The sequence below is a fragment of the Callorhinchus milii genome, unplaced genomic scaffold (assembly GCF_018977255.1).
Source record: "Callorhinchus milii isolate IMCB2004 unplaced genomic scaffold, IMCB_Cmil_1.0 Scaffold9, whole genome shotgun sequence".
Taxonomy (NCBI): domain Eukaryota; kingdom Metazoa; phylum Chordata; class Chondrichthyes; order Chimaeriformes; family Callorhinchidae; genus Callorhinchus; species Callorhinchus milii.
In genome coordinates this window covers 9,931,315-9,951,184 of record NW_024704750.1, presented here as the reverse complement: position 1 = coordinate 9,951,184, position 19,870 = coordinate 9,931,315, and the positions used below count along the sequence as shown (strand labels likewise).

General features: G+C 38.0%; 1 protein-coding gene across 6 annotated transcripts in view; it reads left to right on the top strand.

Annotated features, from left to right (window-relative positions):
• The window catches only part of ryr3 (ryanodine receptor 3), a 110,942-nt gene that overhangs the window by 27,884 nt on the left and 63,188 nt on the right, over positions 1 to 19,870 (top strand). For all 6 annotated transcript variants that reach the window (XM_007888064.2, XM_007888063.2, XM_042338332.1 and 3 more), the window contains 19 exons: positions 2,293 to 2,428; positions 3,107 to 3,202; positions 3,541 to 3,659; positions 4,062 to 4,195; positions 4,648 to 4,889; positions 5,400 to 5,592; positions 6,848 to 7,064; positions 8,263 to 8,367; positions 9,233 to 9,336; positions 9,430 to 9,513; positions 10,433 to 10,592; positions 11,615 to 11,762; positions 12,246 to 12,451; positions 14,345 to 14,519; positions 15,295 to 15,503; positions 16,666 to 16,880; positions 17,224 to 17,281; positions 17,738 to 17,898; positions 19,437 to 19,602. In XM_007888064.2, the coding sequence (XP_007886255.2) occupies positions 2,293 to 2,428; positions 3,107 to 3,202; positions 3,541 to 3,659; positions 4,062 to 4,195; positions 4,648 to 4,889; positions 5,400 to 5,592; positions 6,848 to 7,064; positions 8,263 to 8,367; positions 9,233 to 9,336; positions 9,430 to 9,513; positions 10,433 to 10,592; positions 11,615 to 11,762; positions 12,246 to 12,451; positions 14,345 to 14,519; positions 15,295 to 15,503; positions 16,666 to 16,880; positions 17,224 to 17,281; positions 17,738 to 17,898; positions 19,437 to 19,602 (2,928 nt within the window). The remainder of the gene's footprint in view (positions 1 to 2,292; positions 2,429 to 3,106; positions 3,203 to 3,540; positions 3,660 to 4,061; positions 4,196 to 4,647; positions 4,890 to 5,399; positions 5,593 to 6,847; positions 7,065 to 8,262; positions 8,368 to 9,232; positions 9,337 to 9,429; positions 9,514 to 10,432; positions 10,593 to 11,614; positions 11,763 to 12,245; positions 12,452 to 14,344; positions 14,520 to 15,294; positions 15,504 to 16,665; positions 16,881 to 17,223; positions 17,282 to 17,737; positions 17,899 to 19,436; positions 19,603 to 19,870) is intronic.

The following is a 19,870-nucleotide window of genomic DNA, read 5'->3' as shown; positions in this document are numbered from 1 at the left end:
TTTTGTGACCTTTCAAGGTATGCAATGTGTGTTATTTTATTGCAAAGTCCTGCCTTTCGTCTCGGGACACAATCCGTGATGATGTGATAAACTAGGGACAAATCACGAAGAGCACTTGATTACATCAGCTTAAATTAAATATAATTCACTCCATCAATGTGCACCTGCTTTCAAAGAATATATAGTAGAGGAGAATGATTCTATACGGATTATTTCCGCTGCTCAGAAGCTTATAGTCACACCCTTACTACCAATCCCAAATTAGATGAAATAACTCAACACACACAGGGGATGAAAACTATATGGCTCAGCTACTTACCAGTTAGACATGCTGATCAATTGGAGAAGATCCTCTGCCTGTGTTTTTCATAAAGAACAGCCAGCTCAGCTTGTTCGTTACACGAACACCACCCACCAGGAGCAAAGCTGCAAAATGAGATGCGTTAAAGCAGCAAAACAGAAACAGACATTTTCTTAATATTCAACTCAATACTGCAGGTTTTGGACATGAATCTGAAATCAAGTCCACGGTAGCAAACCAAAGTTACAAGAAGCCCAATCTGAATGTTGCGAATCAGCCTCACCAAACCTCACAGTTCCTCACAGCTTCTAATGGAGAAGAAGCAGCCAGCCGGAGCTCATCCATTCTGTTGAAGGACAGTGAGATATCTGATAATTTGGTGTGATCTTGTGGCATATTTGTCTTGTACATAAAAATTGCTTTGCTCCCTCTACACTGCTCTGTTATTTACTGTACTATGTACGGTAAAAGGTACAGACAAAATTAATTATTTGGGGGAGTTCTAAACACGCTAGGATATATTTATTCACTACATCGATTAACTAAGGGTTGATGCATTATATAGTAGTGCTTCAACCTTTGCTTTGTACTGTATCAATATTTTACATGATTTAACAAGATAGTGCGAACGATGTGAAACTTAAGCATTTATCAGTCAACTTAATCCAGCTGATCTAAATTCCTCCCCCTCTCCCCGCAACAATGTATTCTGCTACAGAAAAAATACAAATTGTCAGCAAAAGCAATACTCTTCAGGCTCATTGATAATCATTTCACTATTGATCCAGCAATAGTGGAATATTTGAATATTTTGTGGCTAACCCTTTGTAACTTACTTCAAGTGGTTATCAGCACTGCACTTACACTTTCACTAAAATCACATGCTTCTGTTAAGTCATCACTGGGTACCATGTTGCATTTTGATGGATGTGACTAATCACTAAACTCTTGGAGGAGATTAGCACACTAACTCGTTACAAGCAATATTTTAGATGGAAACATTTTAGAGAATTATAGTCACACAAATAGAAAGATTATTTTCAGTGCGCACATAATTTTATATATATATTTCTATATATATATATGCATATATATACTGCAGTCCTGTCACTTAACCTTTAAATAGTCTATTCCCTTCTTGAACGATTGCAGTGTTGCTGGGTAACCCACCAAAGCATAGTCAATTATTCTGGTGATGCTTGACAGTCATGTGACCATGTGGAATATCAGGAATATTCTTATTAAATATTAGAGAAGTCATTCCTTTAATGACTCTATTATCAATTATATTAACTAAAGTAGACAATCACAAAGAGCTGTGCGGTAATGTAGGCAAAATGCCAAAATGAGTAAAAGGTGCATGTAAGTTTGTGTGTAACTTGAGAACAAATTTATAATGCGTACCATGTTGCCTTATTTAATTGACATTCTCTTCTACATTCACATAGAATGTCTCCTTTTAATTTAAGCTTAAAAAGTCTTAACAATGCCCCCAGATGACTGGCAAATATAAATATCTTAAGGTCTGATTCTACATCTATATTTTACAAGTTCATTAATATGAGGCATGTCAGAAGAGCAGAACATCCAGCAGGATTAAACTACGTTCCTGCACGTGCTCTATGATATCACAGCCCAAATCGTTTTACTTGTTCCAATAGAGCTCTGTCACGATTGACTTCTAGCTGACGTTAATGCTTAATGATCTGTGACATGTGAGCCAGTGCAGGGAGCGTGATCCTGCAGCATTATTGTTGGTTGCCTGGTGAACGTACATTTGATAGCTCTTCGGAAGTGCTTCATTTAAATCCCATTCATGGTATAAATATGCAGCATTAGCCGAACAGATAAGGGGAACATCCAATACAACTCTCGTATTCATTCTTATATTTTGTGAATAAATCATACTGAGACATTAGAATTCAAAAGAACAAAGAACATACTATAGATGTCACTGAAATATCGTCTCTTTTCCATCACAATTCTATTAGGCAATGCTGAGATTGGTGCTGAATTGCATTGACCGGTTGAATATCTACCACAGTGCTGCACATTTTGGAGAATTTGCTGGTGAAGAATCTGGGGCAGCATGGAAAGACATCTTGAATTTGCTTTATGTATTGCTAGGTAAAGGCTGTAATTTCACATTTCCAATGCATATCAGGATTATTATAAAGTTTTGTGGGGAGAAGCAGGCTCAATGTAGGGAACAGATTAAATTCTAGAGTTTTATTTGGAATTCCTTTGCTGATCAATGAGCAAATTGACACATAACTTTCTCCGGGAAAACCAGATGGGTGGTTTGAATCATCTGTGAAAGGAGCGGACTTTGTTTAATTTTATTTATAAATTGATTTATTATATACATAATATGAAAATGCATTCCATACCGCAGTATGTGAAATATGATTGAATATGATATGAGTGGTGAAACTGAAAATTGATTAAAATGTCTGTTACGTTGAACACACTGTATTTATGTTTCTGTCATTCTTGAATTAGCAAACTACAAAGACTTCAGAACTGACTGGATTAATGGCTTGAAACCCAGCTAAACTTGAAACAATATTCTAATTATGAACTTGTTTTAAACAATTACTCGCGGCATTTAATTTATTGTTAACGATGTGTTTTGATGTAGTTCTCAAATCGTTCTTACAATTTAGCCTAGAATTTGTGTGATCAGTATAAATACATTATATACCTTTATATATCTATAGTATCTTTCTTTGTTCCAGTGTTATGATTTGTTCAGTTTGCCATATTCTCTAGTTCATATTGCTGTGGTTCTGTTGTTTTTTGCAGCTGCCCTCATACGTGGTAATCGGAGCAACTGTGCTCAGTTTTCCAAAAACTTAGACTGGCTGGTCAGCAAGTTAGACCGACTGGAATCATCTTCAGGTAATGCAGGTTTTCATTTAAGAGTGAAAATGAAACATTCACACTATTACAATATTGTTAATGACTAACAGCAATTTAAAAAAACAATATGCAATGAGAAAATATTTAAGATGAGAACTTTCTGTAGGTTTAAGATTGTGGAGTATTTTAAAGTTTGTTTTTATTACTTTTGTAGTTATTTATCACAGAATAACAATAAAATGGATGTTTCTTAGAATGGGTGACACTAGATTGTCACCCAAACTAATAGTTGCATTTTGGCCACCTACAGAAATATAATCAAAGAGGAAATATTCAAGCAGATACTATAACTATTCACTGTCTATTGTTATTTGCAGGTATTCTAGAAGTGCTGCACTGCATCTTGATTGAAAGTCCAGAGGCTCTCAATATAATTAAAGAGGGACATATCAGATCTATCATCTCATTACTGGAGAAACATGGACGGAATCACAAGGTGTGTACAGGAGAGGACAAATCTGTGAAAGATAATCCAGTATTAATAATGGATGCAAGAAAAAAAAATGATTTGCAATTGCTGGATCTATAGGTGAACGTTGAGATGAGGAAAGTATAAGGTACCAATCTCTAAATAATAAGTGCTAGTGTGGCACCCATCAGTGGGCCAGTAATGAAGTGGGATGAATTGCTGATGGTTTAAATGACACTTTATATTGGAGGGGAGGGGGGAAAATAAATTGGAGATTCTCCACCATAAGAGGCACCAAACTGATGAGGTGTTTGCTATTTATTTGCACTGAATAGTTCTCTTATAAATATACTCATTGTAACTGCTCGTATGTGACAATAATATTGTCTTACTCAGTTTGAACCATGATCTCTGGGTTATTGTGTTTAGATCCTGGATGTGTTGTGTTCACTTTGTGTATGCAATGGTGTTGCAGTTCGAACCAATCAAAATCTTATTTGTGACAATTTGCTGCCTCGTCATGATTTACTCCTGCAAACTCGCTTAGTCAATGATGTGACCAGGTAAATCCAGTATTATTCCTGATTATTTCAAAACAAAGTATGTAATGCTAGTTCTTATTATTTTCCCCCTCATTACAATGAATTAAAAATAATTGTCTATTATCCCAATTTATTACCAGAGTTCAATTAAACTACGCTATAAAGAACCAAAGGTAGACTCTTAGACTGTTGCAATTAAGAAATGGGCCATCAAGTTTCTTCCCATCAAGTCTGTATTCCACACAAGTCATCTCGTCTAATCCCATTTATGAAAATTGGGCCATAAACCAGCAAGTAAATGAGAGAACTCTCTTAAGGGATATTTAAAAAAAACACTTTTAGACATTTATATTTAATTTCACATGTATTCTACAAGTCCACAAGCGTTTTAGACTTCCTTGGAACATTTTCGTAAATAAAACCAAACTGGTTCCCAATTACTACTGATGCTTATTTTCCTTCTTTTTTTACAGTTTAAGACCGAACATCTTTTTGGGAATCAGTGAAGGATCAGCCCAGTACCAGAAGTGGTATTATGAACTGGCCATTGACCAAGTGAATCACTTTTTGACTGCAGACCCTATTCACTTGCGTGTTGGTTGGGCTTCCACAAAAGGCTATGCTCCCTATCCAGGAGGTGGGGAAGGGTGGGGTGGCAACGGAGTGGGTGACGATCTGTATTCCTATGGATTTGATGGACTTCACTTGTGGTCAGGTTTGTAATTGGCAGCATCTCAAATATATTGAAATAAATGCTGATTTTACTTTCGAATTATTCAATAATACCTTTGTGTTATCATTTAGAATAGACCGCTTATTCAATTGCTGTAATCTGGACTTGTTCTCAAACAGAAATCTTATTGATATGCTTTCAGGTGTACCTCCCTTGCTATTTTAAAAAGTTTTATTCCTTTTATCTATACTTTGAATAGATGTGGTTTGAGGATTTCTCCCTATGCTGTTGACAAAATGTAGAAGTTACATAACCATTGGGCATATTTTATAAGGGTTTAAACCCATTAGAAAAATTTCAACCTGTGTATTTCAAGAGAAACAGGATATACTGAAAGTGGATTGACTGTGTGTCTTGTGGGTGAAACAAATCTGAATGGCCTTCTTCTGCTGCAAATTTTTATTGTTCTAAATTCTGTGTTCACTTTCCTAAGTTTTTAACTTTGAGATTTTTGTTCACACAAAATGCCGCTGTGTTTACTTTTTATGACAGGTCGAGTGGCTCGAGCAGTGGCTTCAGTTAATCAACATATACTGAATTCTGATGATGTAGTTAGCTGTTGCCTGGATTTGGGCATCCCTAGTATGTCTTTCCGCATTAATGGTCAACCAGTTCAAGGCATGTTTGAGAAGTTCAACACTGATGGCCTCTTCTTCCCTGTGGTTAGCTTCTCTGCGGGTGTCAAGTAAGTTGAACTTACCCAGCAAGTCTCTATTTTACTTTCGATAATGCAGACATATCCCCTCAAATGTATATAGGTGACTAGTCTGTCAGCTAATGTAATTTTCTGTTCATCGTGAAGACCGAGAACGAAATATTCACTTGCTGCCAAGTGTAGTCGCGTCCTATGAGAAGTACACATTGTCAAAGTCGCTAACCTTAGTGGCAAGTGGAACATCGCTCACAAATACCATGTTAGTGAATAACATTTCTCAATTCACTAAATTGAAATGTTTCAGTCATGTTCAAAAGATTGATTCCTAACCAGACTTGGAGCTCGCTAGAGGTTGCAATATCAAAAGAAGCTCATGTTTAAGACCTAGACAATTCTATGCTGTTGACAGAATTACTGAATTGCTTTCACTAGTAGCCAATGCAGTGTGTGCAATTATCTGACATGAGGCGTTCAGCTTCACATGGCAGCAAACCCTATTATTGGCTAAACTAAAGTTTACATTGTCATTATTTAAATCTAACCTGTCAGATGTGGTAATGGCATTACTGAGTATTGATTTTATCAAGTCATTTTGTTTGCATGGCCACTTGCCAGGGTCTTCACAGAGGCATGTTGGATCATTATCTTTATCAAAAGGCTAAAGCTTAATTGGTAGTTTGTGTACTGTAAAGAACCAGCAGGGCAGGACTAGCTCTTTGACAAACAAACCCTTGAAAAAATATATTTAGTTTTCAGGATCACAAAATAATCAGGATTAAGCTGGGAAATAACTGACTGCTGTCTGTTATCCTCAAGATGCAGATGATTTATTATCAATCCTGAGACTGTGTATTCATACAGAGTAAAATAATTCATTTAATATAAAACTTGCACTGTATGGTGTGTATTTGCATGCTCAATTTTTGTCAAGTCAGTTCACAGATCCTAGAAACGTTCTAACCAGAGACTAATTCATTGCCTGTCATCTATATATTTAAGTGGTTGCTTGCATTTCAGTTACCTATAGGCTTTGATTATTCTGTACCCAGTAACATCTTTGAAATAGCATACACATTTGTAACTTTTCAATATTTATGGTCCCACAAAACCCTTTTAAAATGCACTCCAGTTTAATCCTCAAATCTCCGAGGACTGTTTGGCTTTCACCCAACTCAAAGGAGGGAAGATCACCAAGTCTAGTTTTTTTTGAGCTGTTAAAGGTTTTTGTCCAAATTTAAAGAAGTGACAGTGTTATGTGATTGTGTTTGTTCCTTTGCTTTATAAGAATGCGCTTTTTGATGGGTGGTCACCATGGAGATTTTAAGTTTTTACCTCCGCCTGGTTATGCGCCCTGCTATGAAGCACTTCTACCAAAGGAGAAACTGAGATTGGAGCCAATTAAAGAGTACAAGCGAGATAACAACGGCGTTCGAGATCTACTAGGCACAACTTCCTTTTTATCTCAAGCCTCCTTCATCCCCAAACCTGTAGATACCAGCCAGGTAATTAAAATTGAAATCCACTAAGGAGTTCAGATTCATTAAAGTCGCGTTGGGTTCCGAAACAAAAATAATTACGATGGGTAAAATATGTGCATGATGACGTTTTTCTCAGGTTGGTTGTAGTGCTTTGCATTCCTTCACAGACTGATTGTTGTCCACTCAACCAGTCTTCACTCACCTGACAGAACAGTAAACAGATTCAGCGCATCCAAGACCCACAGGAGGGTAGACTGATGTGCACTTACAACACACATATAATTGCACGTCCACCGAAATAATCCCAGACATTTGGATATCGTTCATAGTGCATACAATACGGATTTTAAGATTTTTGTCAAATCTTGAGGTGTGCACTTCTTCAAAGATTATAACATGTGAGCTTTTAGTGATTGATGGTGAAGGTGTTTCTAGGTGTAACCTCATTTCTTTCCGTCTTTTTTTAAAAAAAATTGATCCTGCATAAGAAAATCCAGGAATTCCAGCATCTGCACAACAATGTGTAGCCGGTCCTGTTTTTTTATTTCGAAAAGTGACTCAGGCTATAGGAAATAGGGAAGGTGATAGGTTACATAGGAAAATATGGAATAGATGAAAAGAAATAGGGATAGTGTTAGATTACATAGTAATATCTGGAGTAGATTGTCACCACCCTTTGGTTTTAGTTTCACGAACGAGCGAGAATGCTTTTGATTGACCCTTGTTTTAAAATAGTGTTAGACGTGTGTTGTAGCCCTGACCCGAAAATCCACAGATGCCCAACATATTTCTCTTTAGATCTATAGACCTGCAATCTCTTTCCCTGCACCACACAAATACATAACACAATGCTTATGCACTGCTTATGCATAGCAAACCATTATCATTGTGCAACTTGGCTTTGGAGGCATGTTTTTTTCTCATTAGTGTTCAACTTTTTGTGAGCTGCAGCCCAAATGCAGGGTCCTTTAGAAAATAAAAAGCTTGCTTATCACAAAGAAAGGGAACTTCTTTCAATATACAGTATTTTCCTTTGATCATTTAGGACCATTTTTCTGTTCACCCCCAAGTCCTGCTACTTTTAGTACAGTGATGCTTTGCAGTAGTTTTATAATGTATTGGTTGCCCCGCGAGATACAGGTAGCCCCACTTTGTGTAACATTCTCATTGCTTCTGGAAGAAAAAAAATGAAATGCTGGAAATGTTTTCTGTTATTGTCCAGATTGTTTTACCTCCACACCTGGAAAAAGTCCGGGATAAACTTGCAGAAAACATCCATGAGCTTTGGGCAATGAATAAGATTGAACTTGGCTGGGTACATGGGAAGGTAAGATTATGATTGGCATAGATGTCATGTTAATGCGTTAGTCTTGCAAAATGAGTTATTGGTTTATTATCATCTTTTTAGTTTAATTAGATAGTTTAGTGTTGAAACAAAATACACGTTCATCTCATGCAATAGTGTGATGAAAGATTTGTACCAAAGATTCGTTGTTCATTTTTAATTTGAGAAGGCAATTGTGAGGTTAGAGGATTTTTCAATACTCTTCATTTACCAACCCTCACAAGAGTGATGGTCAAAAACCATAACATTTTATTTCTTTAAAACCTGGGTTAAATTTACAGTGCAGTACGTTTCTTATTTTTTCTATTTACAATGTCATTGGTTTTATTTTCCAATATAAAATTGTGTTATTTTAAGATATGGCAAAAGATTGATTTTACTAAGGCTTTCCAATCACCTGCCAAACTGCTCTATTCTGTGATCATTTATTGCATATGGATAATTCACTACTTACAGAATGGCCTTCACTGCAACATGAATAACAAATTGTTCCTAAAATGGAAACCTAGGCATCTTTTAGCAAAGTTTCTTGACTTTTGTCTTGGTGGTAATGGCCAGTACGCTCACTTTGTCTGTTCACAGTGCAAGTCTCATCATACTATACATTACAAATTTACATATAGCGCCTTTCACTTTGGGAAGGTGCTTGACAATCACAATCACAATGACAATCCTGGCTTGGCAACTCAGCTGGCGGTTGGTGCTGAGGAAGGATTACCAAAAGCACAGTTAAAGAGGAAGATCTTGAGACTGACCTTGAAAAAGCTCATACTTTCGCTGGGGGAGCTTCAGGATTGGAAACTAAGTCAGCAATCCTTCTCACAGATGCATGTGATTCTTTTTTTAGTTGCGAGATGACAACAAGAGGCAGCATCCTTGTCTGGTGAGTTTTCAAAAACTACCAGAACAAGAGAGGAACTACAATTTGCAAATGTCTTTTGAAACTTTGAAGTAAGTTTGTTCTTATTAAATCTGCCTCAATTGCAACTACTATGCAAAAAAACTGATTTGAGTCTCAGAAATCTCATTGAAATGTCTTTTCAGGACATTGTTGGCTCTTGGATGTCACGTTGTTGTTGCTAAACCAAAAGCTGAAGAAAATCTACAAAGAATGAAACTTCCCAAAAAGTAAGTGTATCCTAATAGTGCGTGAACAGGGGAGTTTCTATGAGTTGTCCTGTTGATCTGTACGTTTCTTACTTTATCTATTTACATTGTTAACTTAAGTACCTTACAGAATATGTTTGATTGGATCAAATGGATGCTTCTAAAAGTGTAGAATACACCAATACAGGTACTGGTGCGGATTTCTGACTGTCCAGCGCTTAAGGACATCCTCTTGACGTGAAAGGTGCTATACAAATGTGATTTGTTGTTGTTGGTCGTTTGACCTATCAAGTCTGTGCTGGTTTGTTTCTGTACATAAGGTAACTTATCTAATTCGTTTCAACTGCTCGTTCCCCTTGTCTTTTCATGTTTGTCTATTCCTTATAAATTGCACAAGTATTCAGAACCTCAGAAGTGGTTTTGTTGGATGATAATTATGTTTTGTCATTCTGTTCATTACTTGTAAATAATTTGAGAACTAGATTTTTCAGAGTTTAGAGGAATACTTAAGAGTATAAGAATAAAGGAAGATGAAAACATTGATGAGTTCCCTCCCTCAATCAAGTCCAGTTTCAGACTAGATCTGATACTTTTAATTAAATGGTCGCATTCCTAAAATTAAAATGTACAATAATTGTAATACATTTTAAATAATTTAAAATTTTAATACATAAAAAGAATCTGTCATTGATTCTGAAGAAGTTCAAACCCAAGTAACTTATGTAATTTAGTCAACCATTCCAGATTGAACCTACAAACATGAACAGAATATTTATGCATTCTCTTCATGTTCTATTCAAACATGAATAGAAAATTTAATCTTGAGAGGAAAATAAATGAAATTTAGAATTGTAGCTATACTTAAAAAGAAATTGCCAGGTTAATCATATTTATTTTTTTGCTGATATTTTAAAACATGCAACATTTTGTTGAATTTTAGTTATATGATGCAAAATGGTTATAAGCCTGCTCCGCTGGACCTTTCGGACGTCAAGCTTCTCTCTACCCAAGACGTTCTGGTTGATAAACTGGCTGAAAATGCACATAATGTATGGGCTAAAGATAGGATCAGACAAGGTTGGACTTATGGCATCCAGCAGGTAAATATAACTGGTTACACAGGAGATGTAAACTGATCGACATAAGATCACAAACTACTCAATCTTAACATTTGCCATGTGCAGCATAACTTGATGTTACTGTATTAGAATTCTACATTAAGTAACTTCAGTTGGAAAACAATCTAGATTTATTAAGAAATCAATTCAGCGGTAATAAATATGTATCATTCCACTGTAGTCTCACATGGCTGGGATTCTGGGATAGATATTATGTATAATTTTGGACCCCCAAATATTATCATAATTAAAATAATGGAGCATCCATCCTTGATATTTATGTATTCAAAGCTGATTGTCATGTAACCATCTTTCAGTATCATCAGCCCAGACTAGTGTACTATCGAATGCCACTGCACATTAGGTTAATCGCAAGGACAATAGTGGAACCTAATTAATATAAACTGTTTACAGACCTCTCATTGTGGAGTCCTGTAGCTCAGTGTTTAGAGCACTCGCCTTGCAAGCGACAGACTTGGGTTCGATTCCCAGCAGGGCGAAACCTTGGGCAAGTTTCCTTACTTCACACGCCTGATAATAATCCCTCAAGAAAAAAAATAATAAATTGATCACTTCAATCCACGACTGTTTGTGGGACACTGCTGTGCGCAATTGGCTGCCGCGTTTCGCCCACAAGTATACAGTCAATTCACTTTATAGTATATTCTGTGAAGCGCTTTGAGACGTCGAGAAGACGCTACGGCAAATGCAAGGATTATTATTATTATATGCTAGCAAATGTTTCCATTGGCCTAAAACAAATAGTAACTTCTTCGGAGGTTTGCAAACACTGACAATAAACTTTTGTGAGAACTGCAGATCTCCTAGTCAGTGCCAGGCTTTGTATACATATTTGTTTAAGTCGTTGAATAAGTGCGTTACAGATTATCATAACTTTCAGTTGGAATTAAATGCTGATAACCCTAGAAATTTATAATGGGTGCAAGTAAATAAGAACACTTGAATAGGATCTGTTTACTGATATTACCTGTTACTGTCTTTAGGATATTAAAAACAGAAGGAATCCACGACTGGTGCCATACAGCCTTCTCGATGAACGAACTAAAAAGTCAAACAGAGACAGTTTGCGTGAAGCGATTCGCACTTTAATTGGCTACGGTTACAACATTGAACCATCAGACCAGGAGACAGGTGAGTAGTATTTGTAAACTAAATTGCATCTTGTTCTCCATGCTCACTTGGGTAAAATTAAGCAAAGATGTCCTTAATAAAATGGAGTGTGAGTGCTGGCACTGGCTTCCAGTAGCATACACAGTGGGAGTGGAATAGTAGGGGGAGCAACTCACCAATGTTTTGCCATTATTCAGAAATCACCAACTTCATCAATCTTATTGCTGTTTTGGGACAAAAGAGAGCCACCAGTAAGAAAATTGCTGTGTTCACAGTAGTAACAATCTTTACATTTAATATAATGCCTTTCATGTTGAGAGGATGTCTCAAAGCGCTTCACAGGATTTATTGCAAATAGTAATGAGTGTGTATTTCATAAGTGAAATACGTACATACAGTGAATATATTTGCTTTATTAAAGTTAGGATATATCAACCACATCAGTGACCTAGTACTCTTGTGATTTTGTCAACTGTTTTACATTTTCTTTGTACATTTTTCTAGCTGCTGATAAGGTGGAAAAACTCAGCCTCGATAAGATCCGCTTCTTCCGAGTGGAAACATTCTACGCGGTCAAGACAGGGAAGTGGTACTTTGAGTTTGAGGCAGTGACGGCAGGAGAAATGCGTGTCGGCTGGGCAAGACCAGAGTGCAGTCCTAATGTAGAATTAGGTGCTGACAGGCACGCCTTTGTCTTTGATGGCCACAAGGTTTGTGACTGGTGTTCCCAACAGCACTGATTGCACAGGTCAGGTTGTCGAAAGAGACTGATGTTTGGTTCAATTTCTAAATACAAAAAATATAGCCATGACAAAAGAATTTGTGGGGAAAACATTCTGTGAGAATTATGAACAATGCCTTTAGTACTATAGATTATGACGGGGACATTTTATAGGCAACGAGCATAACACTCAACAGAATTTTTGTCCACTGATAGGTTTTGTCACATATCAGTTCTGCTGTCAGATAAGGAATTCCAAAGCTTGCTTAATATTAAAGTGCTCTATATTAATAATAGAGCAGTCCATTCTGACCTTTAGAGATCTAGCAAGTGGCTTTTTGTTTGCAGAGCTGTCCTTTATAATCAATGTCAGTAAAATATGGCACTATTGGAAAAGAGAATGGAATTTCTTTGTGTCCTCTTTCGATGACCTTTTTTGCAGGGATCTGCCATGAAAAAGCCACTGAAACTAAATCACCCCAGAGTTTCCTTTGCTCCTCTCTGCACCAAAATCACTGCTAAAATTGTGTATCAGGTCCTCCTACCACCTCTCTCTCACTCCTCCTGCAATAAGTGTTCATCACCCTATCGTCCAGAATTAATGTATTGTCCCCCTGCATATGTCATAGCCACAGTGGCAATTTGTCACCAGTATCTCTGGTACAGGTACAAGGTAAACCCCCTCCCCAACATGAGTGTATCAGAAGACATAATGCCTTTCCCAACACTTTGTGTCTGAATGCAGAAGCAGCATTTGTACCAAGCTCATCTCAGGTGTCCAATAACGTAAAGTCATCGACACAGGCAGCTGCTGGTTTTCAGTGATGAAACGTTGGCATTTGCTTATGTTGCATGAAACATGGGAAGTCTAACAGTTGGTGTTCACATGTCTGGGTTCCCCGGGACTCATGATATCCATCCATCTGCACCTTTAATGATGTGCAGTTGTTCCTCTCTTTCTAAAATTCCAGTCGTTGATGTTAATGGCTCCTGTCTATCCTATACACCAGTTATATGGATTTTCTCAGCTAAACACCCCTCCCACCAATTCTTGTACTGAACTCTTGACAAACTTTAGTCCTCACTCAATTTGAGGACAGATAGATATCGCTACCTGTGCAAAGATTGAACTGACCTGTGTTTTATGTGTCGTTTAATGATCAATGTTCCAATTAATTAGATGACCTTTCCACCTCTAACACATCAAAACAGTCCTGCATAGGATACTGCTACACCGTCATGAATGCTCTCACAAACACATCTATTTAAAATTCGCACAGATTTAACCCTTAAAAACCCTTTGCTAGGCATTAGAAAAATAGAAAACTTGTTAAAAATTTCTCTGCACAGGAGCAAAGGACAGTTTTACGCATAATTTTAACACAGTGAGATTTCACTTCTAAAATCTCTGGTCTAGTTCTGACTTACTGTACAAATTTTCAGTCATGACTGCTTAATGACTTCTCTTGTTGTACGAAAAACATATTGACTGGATGGGTTTCAGAAATTGAGATTCCAGACAGGAATGTCAAAGATTCTATTATTATTATCATTGCAAATTGTAAGCCTTTTTTGGGGTGATTTATTGAGTACGTTTTGATGTTACAGGAATTACTGTAATGAATTTTGGGCACCCAATTGCTGGCAATATTACAGATTAGCAACAGACTGGGGAGTTCTTTTAAGAACTAGAGAAAAACAACTGCAAAGCTAAGGCTAAATTCAACAATTCTGCACGCTCTAAAATGCTGCAAAGAAGGAAATCTAGACCTGGGTGGAATTTCTTCCCAGTAGTTCTTCATAGATGATTGGGTGCATCTTGTACATGAATGGAGCAAAAATAAGTCAATGAAAATAATTGTGTTCCACTCTTCTCCTCCAGGCTCAATGCTGGCATCAGGGTAGCGTTTACTTTGGTCGTACCTGGCAACCTGGTGATGTGGTTGGCTGCATGATTGATATGGATGATAAATCAATGGTTTTTACTCTGAATGGAGAACTACTCATCACTAACAGTGGCTCAGAACTCGCTTTTACAGATTTTGAGACAGAAGACGGTAGGTTTATTTTGTTATTTCTTAATAATGTCACCAAATTAAATTGGTACAAGTGTCAGATTAGTGACTGACTAGTCGCCTGACCTAAAAGTCAATTTCCATCATTCATGTTTTACGGGTGCCTCAAACAGTTTTAGCAATGTCAAATAAATAATTGCGTGAATTCTGAAGTAAAGTCATATGTTGTTCACAAAATATACAGTCAATTTACTTCACAATATATTCTGTGAAGTTCTTTGAGATGTCTTGAAGAAGTGATAAAACGCTATATCAAATGCTAGGATTATTATAAGGTCTCACAAGGTAATCATCCTAAAGTGAATCTGGAGACAAAAATACTGGGATGTCATTGCAATCTGTATTGTTTCATCAATGGGAATCAAAACAGACTAAGTAAAGGTAACCTGTGTTTTCATGTTATTCTTCACATACATTAGGCAAGGTAGTTAATAAATCCTGTTGTTTTCAGTGATTTTTTTTCACTGGATTGTAGATGACTTTTTTTCCTCTCCAATGTGAGGGCAGTGCCCTGGAGATGAAAATATTATGTGCATGTCAAAAGCCTTTATTTTTAAACCCGTTATATTAATGCATCTGGATTAACAATTAGCACACCATCTTTGCATAACAAATCAGGCGGCACAATATAGGTTTTGTATAACAATTTGCCAATATTACTGTGACATCAAGTCACAGATTGGCACGTGACACACCAGCAGACAAGTATATCAATTATATTTCTTTGTTTCCTCCCTCTTTCTGCCACAACCACAAGGTTTTACCCCAATTTGCTGTCTGGGCCTATCTCAGATAGGTCGAATGAATTTTGGAAAGGATGCGAATACTTTCAAATACTACACAATGTGTGGTTTACAAGAGGGTTTCGAGCCTTATGCAGTAAATATGAACCGTGATGTAGCTATGTGGTTCAGCAAGCGTCTGCCTCAATTTCATTCTCTGGAAAAATACCATAAACACATTGAGGTACGATAGTGATTTTATCCAACTATGTTTATTCTGAATTATTTAACCGTACTGCAACAGCAATTTTAAACTCCTTGTTTTGTGCACACTCATTTTTTTGGATATATATATATATATACAATGAGTAGTATTGGGAGGTTATTTTACTCTATTGTTCTCTTTTTTTCTATTTTTAGGGCAGAAATAATAATCTGAATAATATTAAGTCTGCAAGCATATGCGCCTTATAGTGAGTTAACTTATATTAAATAATGAGGTCAAATGTAGAACACCCTGGTCTGGAAACTAAAGCATATTATACCTATTATATTCGGTGAATGTTGTAACTGCTGAATGCATACTGGCGTGGTGGCATCACACTGGCACACCTTTCACAATATAATATTGGATTGCAATTGGTGGACTCGCTCATTCTTCCTTCAGCCTTCACAGTACAACATTGTGAAATTAACTATAATTCTCTGGTTTGATGACTTTCAGAACTCCCTCAAGATGCCTTAAACTTTTTCTGAAGGGGCTCTGAGTCCAGCAACTAGTTTTCCTGCTCCTGAAGTAGATTACCTCCCTACAGAAGATCCTACAAGAGATGTTCATCCACGTATTCGTGATTCCTATTTGTAGAACTGTAGATGGAAAATTGTGAAATATTTTAGCAACACAGATTATGGTCATTTATCATCCCTCGCTGTGGGATTCTTCTAAGTAGATGTTTTAGAGCATGACTCAAATCTGATTGTTTTTTCCCTCCCCCAAATATAACTTGTAGCACTATGCCATGAAATAGGAAAAACAGAGCATGACTTAAGGTTATTAAACGTGCCCACGTGCCCACTCCAAACTATTGCCTTCATGAATATAAATTATATTCTGCACCGACAATCTTTAGTCACCTCGTCTGAATGAATGCTTTTATCACATCCATCATTCTTGTGAGAAACTGGATTGCCTGAACATAACTAAATCATAGAAATAGGAAGAATAATTCCCCGTACTGTACGAGCTTTGCCAAAACTCAGGAAAATGAAACCAAAGAAGAATGACTGAAGCAGTATTAGAGATATTTATTACATGTATAGTATTTCCACTGAACACTGATGTAAAATTTTGTATAACATTATTGAGATGTGAATAAATGTAATTAAAGTTAGAATCTAATTTATAGATAACCAGGATTGATGGTACCATCGATAGTCCACCCTGTGTAAAGATCACCCACAAAACCATCGGCACCCAGAACTGCATTATTGAATTGGCATACTTCCGCTTGAGTATGCCTATTGAGTTTCAGTCAGTGTTTAAGCGTAATGCCATTCCACATGTGGCTCATGAGGAGGAAATTCTCGATAAGGATTCAATATCAGGAAAAACGAAACTAAGGTGAGTTCAACTCAGTTGTATTGTTTTGTGTGTTATATGAACTTTAAGATTTCCTGGTATCTGGTAATCAGAACCTCAGTCTTTTAATTTATTCGATCAACCGGGGTAAAATACTCCCAAGTACTGTTTGCGATGTCTTTAATTGAAACAAGTTATCAGGATATTTTGATTTATACTACATTAGGGACAGCAGATTTTTAGACTTCAATTGTCACTGAGCTATCAAATGCAAAGAAGAATCCATCCGTCTAAGCTCAGAGTATGATATGGATTTTCATGATATAAAAGGTGCACAATCAGAATTCCAGCCTGTGAAAAAACTTTTAATTCTTATACTCCTTAGGGGTGCCCGGCTGGATGGTGGCCTGCCTGGAGGCAGAGATGACCCCAAAATAACAACGGTAATGTAAAGCAATGGAAATATAGCAATCATTATATCTCCATATGTGGCTCCCTATTCCCTAGACGATTGACTCCAAGATCTTCATTCTTGTTATTAGACAAAATCTCTGTGTATGTGACCACGCTACCTCTGTGATCGTCTGTGGTCCCTTCCCTTCCTCCTCACCAAAGTCTGCTGCAAGGCCTCCGCTCCACTGGCATGCAAGTGTTCAACCATTTGTCCTGCTTGACCGTTTGACCACTCTTCCAAAAAGAACTATCACACACACTCAATTTTGGGTTTCAAAAAGATTCCATCGTCCTGACCCTGTTCCTGAATCCTGCTTGTGAATCTTTGTTAATGTGTTAGGTGGGAGTGGGGGGAATCAATTCCAGAGAGTAGGAAGTGGTGTTGATGTTTGTAGGTCAGATCTTCCAACCCCTTTTATCAATGTTCATTCTTTCTTTCTGTGCAGTATTATTACTCAGTGAAGATATTTGCTGGTCAAGATCCATCTTATGCATGGGTTGGTTGGGTAACGCCAGACTACCATTACTACAGTAAAACGTTTGACTTAACTAAACATCGGACAGTCACCATTACACTGGGTGATGAGAAAGGACGAGTCCATGAAAGGTAGGGAAAATAATTTGAGAGACTATTGTAATGTATTTCTTACTTGTTGGTATAGCAAAACACCTCCTACCACGACCATTCCTTGCCCTAAGGTGTCTTGAATTCAAGATAGGGTACGGCTCAACAGGTGCCAACCACCCACCAGTTCCATTCATAAAAGACCATTGTTCATATCAAAGCCAAGACACTGAGAGTTAGAAGGTTTGCTATTCTCTTGTCTGGTACTAAACAAGTTAATTTCAGCTGGTGGGGATACTACAATTGACTTTAGTGTGTCTGATTAGGAAGGGAGGGAGGCAAGATGACCAATGGAACCCTACCCAACAGAAGTCCTTTGTATCAGAAGGAAATGGGGAGGAGGAAATGAGGAAAATAATTAATTTTCAGTACTATAAGGCCAAACTAAAGAATTAAATTAGTATTTGGAGAACAATGGTCTTTTCCAGTCCTGTATATTTCCTATGTTCAACACATAAGTTAAAAACAAAAAATCTTGGCAAATATTGGAACAAAATTTGTGAAAAGATTTGTTTCTTTTCCACAAGAGGGCGTTAATGATTTGTGATCCAGGACAAGTCAAGTGCTACAACAACAAGGTTTTATTTATAGAGCACCTTTCACGTCGGGAGGACGTCCCAAGGCGCTGGACAGTTGGGTCAGGACCCAAGCAGGGGGGAAATGGTCAGGGTGAGGGGAGGGAAAGGAGGGAGCGCGGAGGGGGTAGAGAGTCGAGAGGGGAGTTGAAGGCTCGGTCAAAGAGAAAGGTCTTGAGACCGGCCTTGAAGGAGGAAAGGGAGGAGGGAAGGCGAAGGCACTGGGGGATGGAGTTCCAGAGCCTAGGGGCTGAGAGGCTGAAGGCCCGACCACCAATGGTAGGGCGGTTGGGGCGGGGGACGTGGAGCAGACCGGAGCCAGAGGAACGGAGGGTACGGGAGGGTAAGTAGGGGGATAGTAGGTCGGAGAGGTAGGAGGGAGCAAGGCCGTGAATGGCCTTGTAGGTGAGGATGAGGATCTTGAATTCGATCCTCTGGGGAATGGGAAGCCAGTGGAGGCGAGCGAGGGTGGGAGTGATGTGGTCGCGAAGCCTGGTGCGGGACAGTACACGAGCTGCAGAGTTCTGAATGACCTGCAGCTTGTGGAAGGAGATGCCGGGAAGGCCAGCGAAGAGAGAATTCCCATAGTCCAGCCTTGAGGTGATAAAGGCGTGGACCAGTGTTTCAGCAGCGTGAGGGCTGAGGTAGTGCCGTAGTCTGGCGATGTTTCAGAGGTGATGGAAGGCGATGCCAGTTGTGGCGCGGACATGAAGAAGAAAAGACAATGGATGGTGTCTGGTGTATGAATTGAGCACGAAATGCATTCTTCACGAATGGGACTCAAAGTTGTAGCTGATCTATGTGATTTTCCCAATGTTTTTATTGCAATGAAAACGCTGTGGAACTGTATAGCTCGAAGTGTCTTATTAATTACCTCCAACTGTTCAGAAGTTAGAATATTATGAGATGCTAAGATCTGTTTCTCTCATCTATGGTCATTCACAGCATCAAGCGCAGTAATTGTTACATGATTTGGGCAGGAGATTTGGTCAGCGGCTCACAACGATCAGGCCGCAGTAGTGTTGACCTTGAAGTTGGTTGTCTCATTGATGTCTCGACCGGCTTGTTAACATTCACAGCAAATGGACGCAATGTTAATACTTCCTATCAGGTAAATAATAATAATCCTCACATTTGATACAGCATGTATTACGTCATTGAGACACCTCAAAGCGTTTCACAGAATGTATTGTAAAGTGGATTGGCTGTGTATTTGAGGGTGAAACACAACAGCCAAAAAAATATATTTTCTGTGCCATATCTTCCCCCAATTGAGAGGACAGGCTCAAGTCCTATAACCAGCCCTCTGCTGATGTTCTTTAACTGATGTCTAGGAACTGCATAACAGTAACCGATTATCACACCTGCTGTATCGGAAA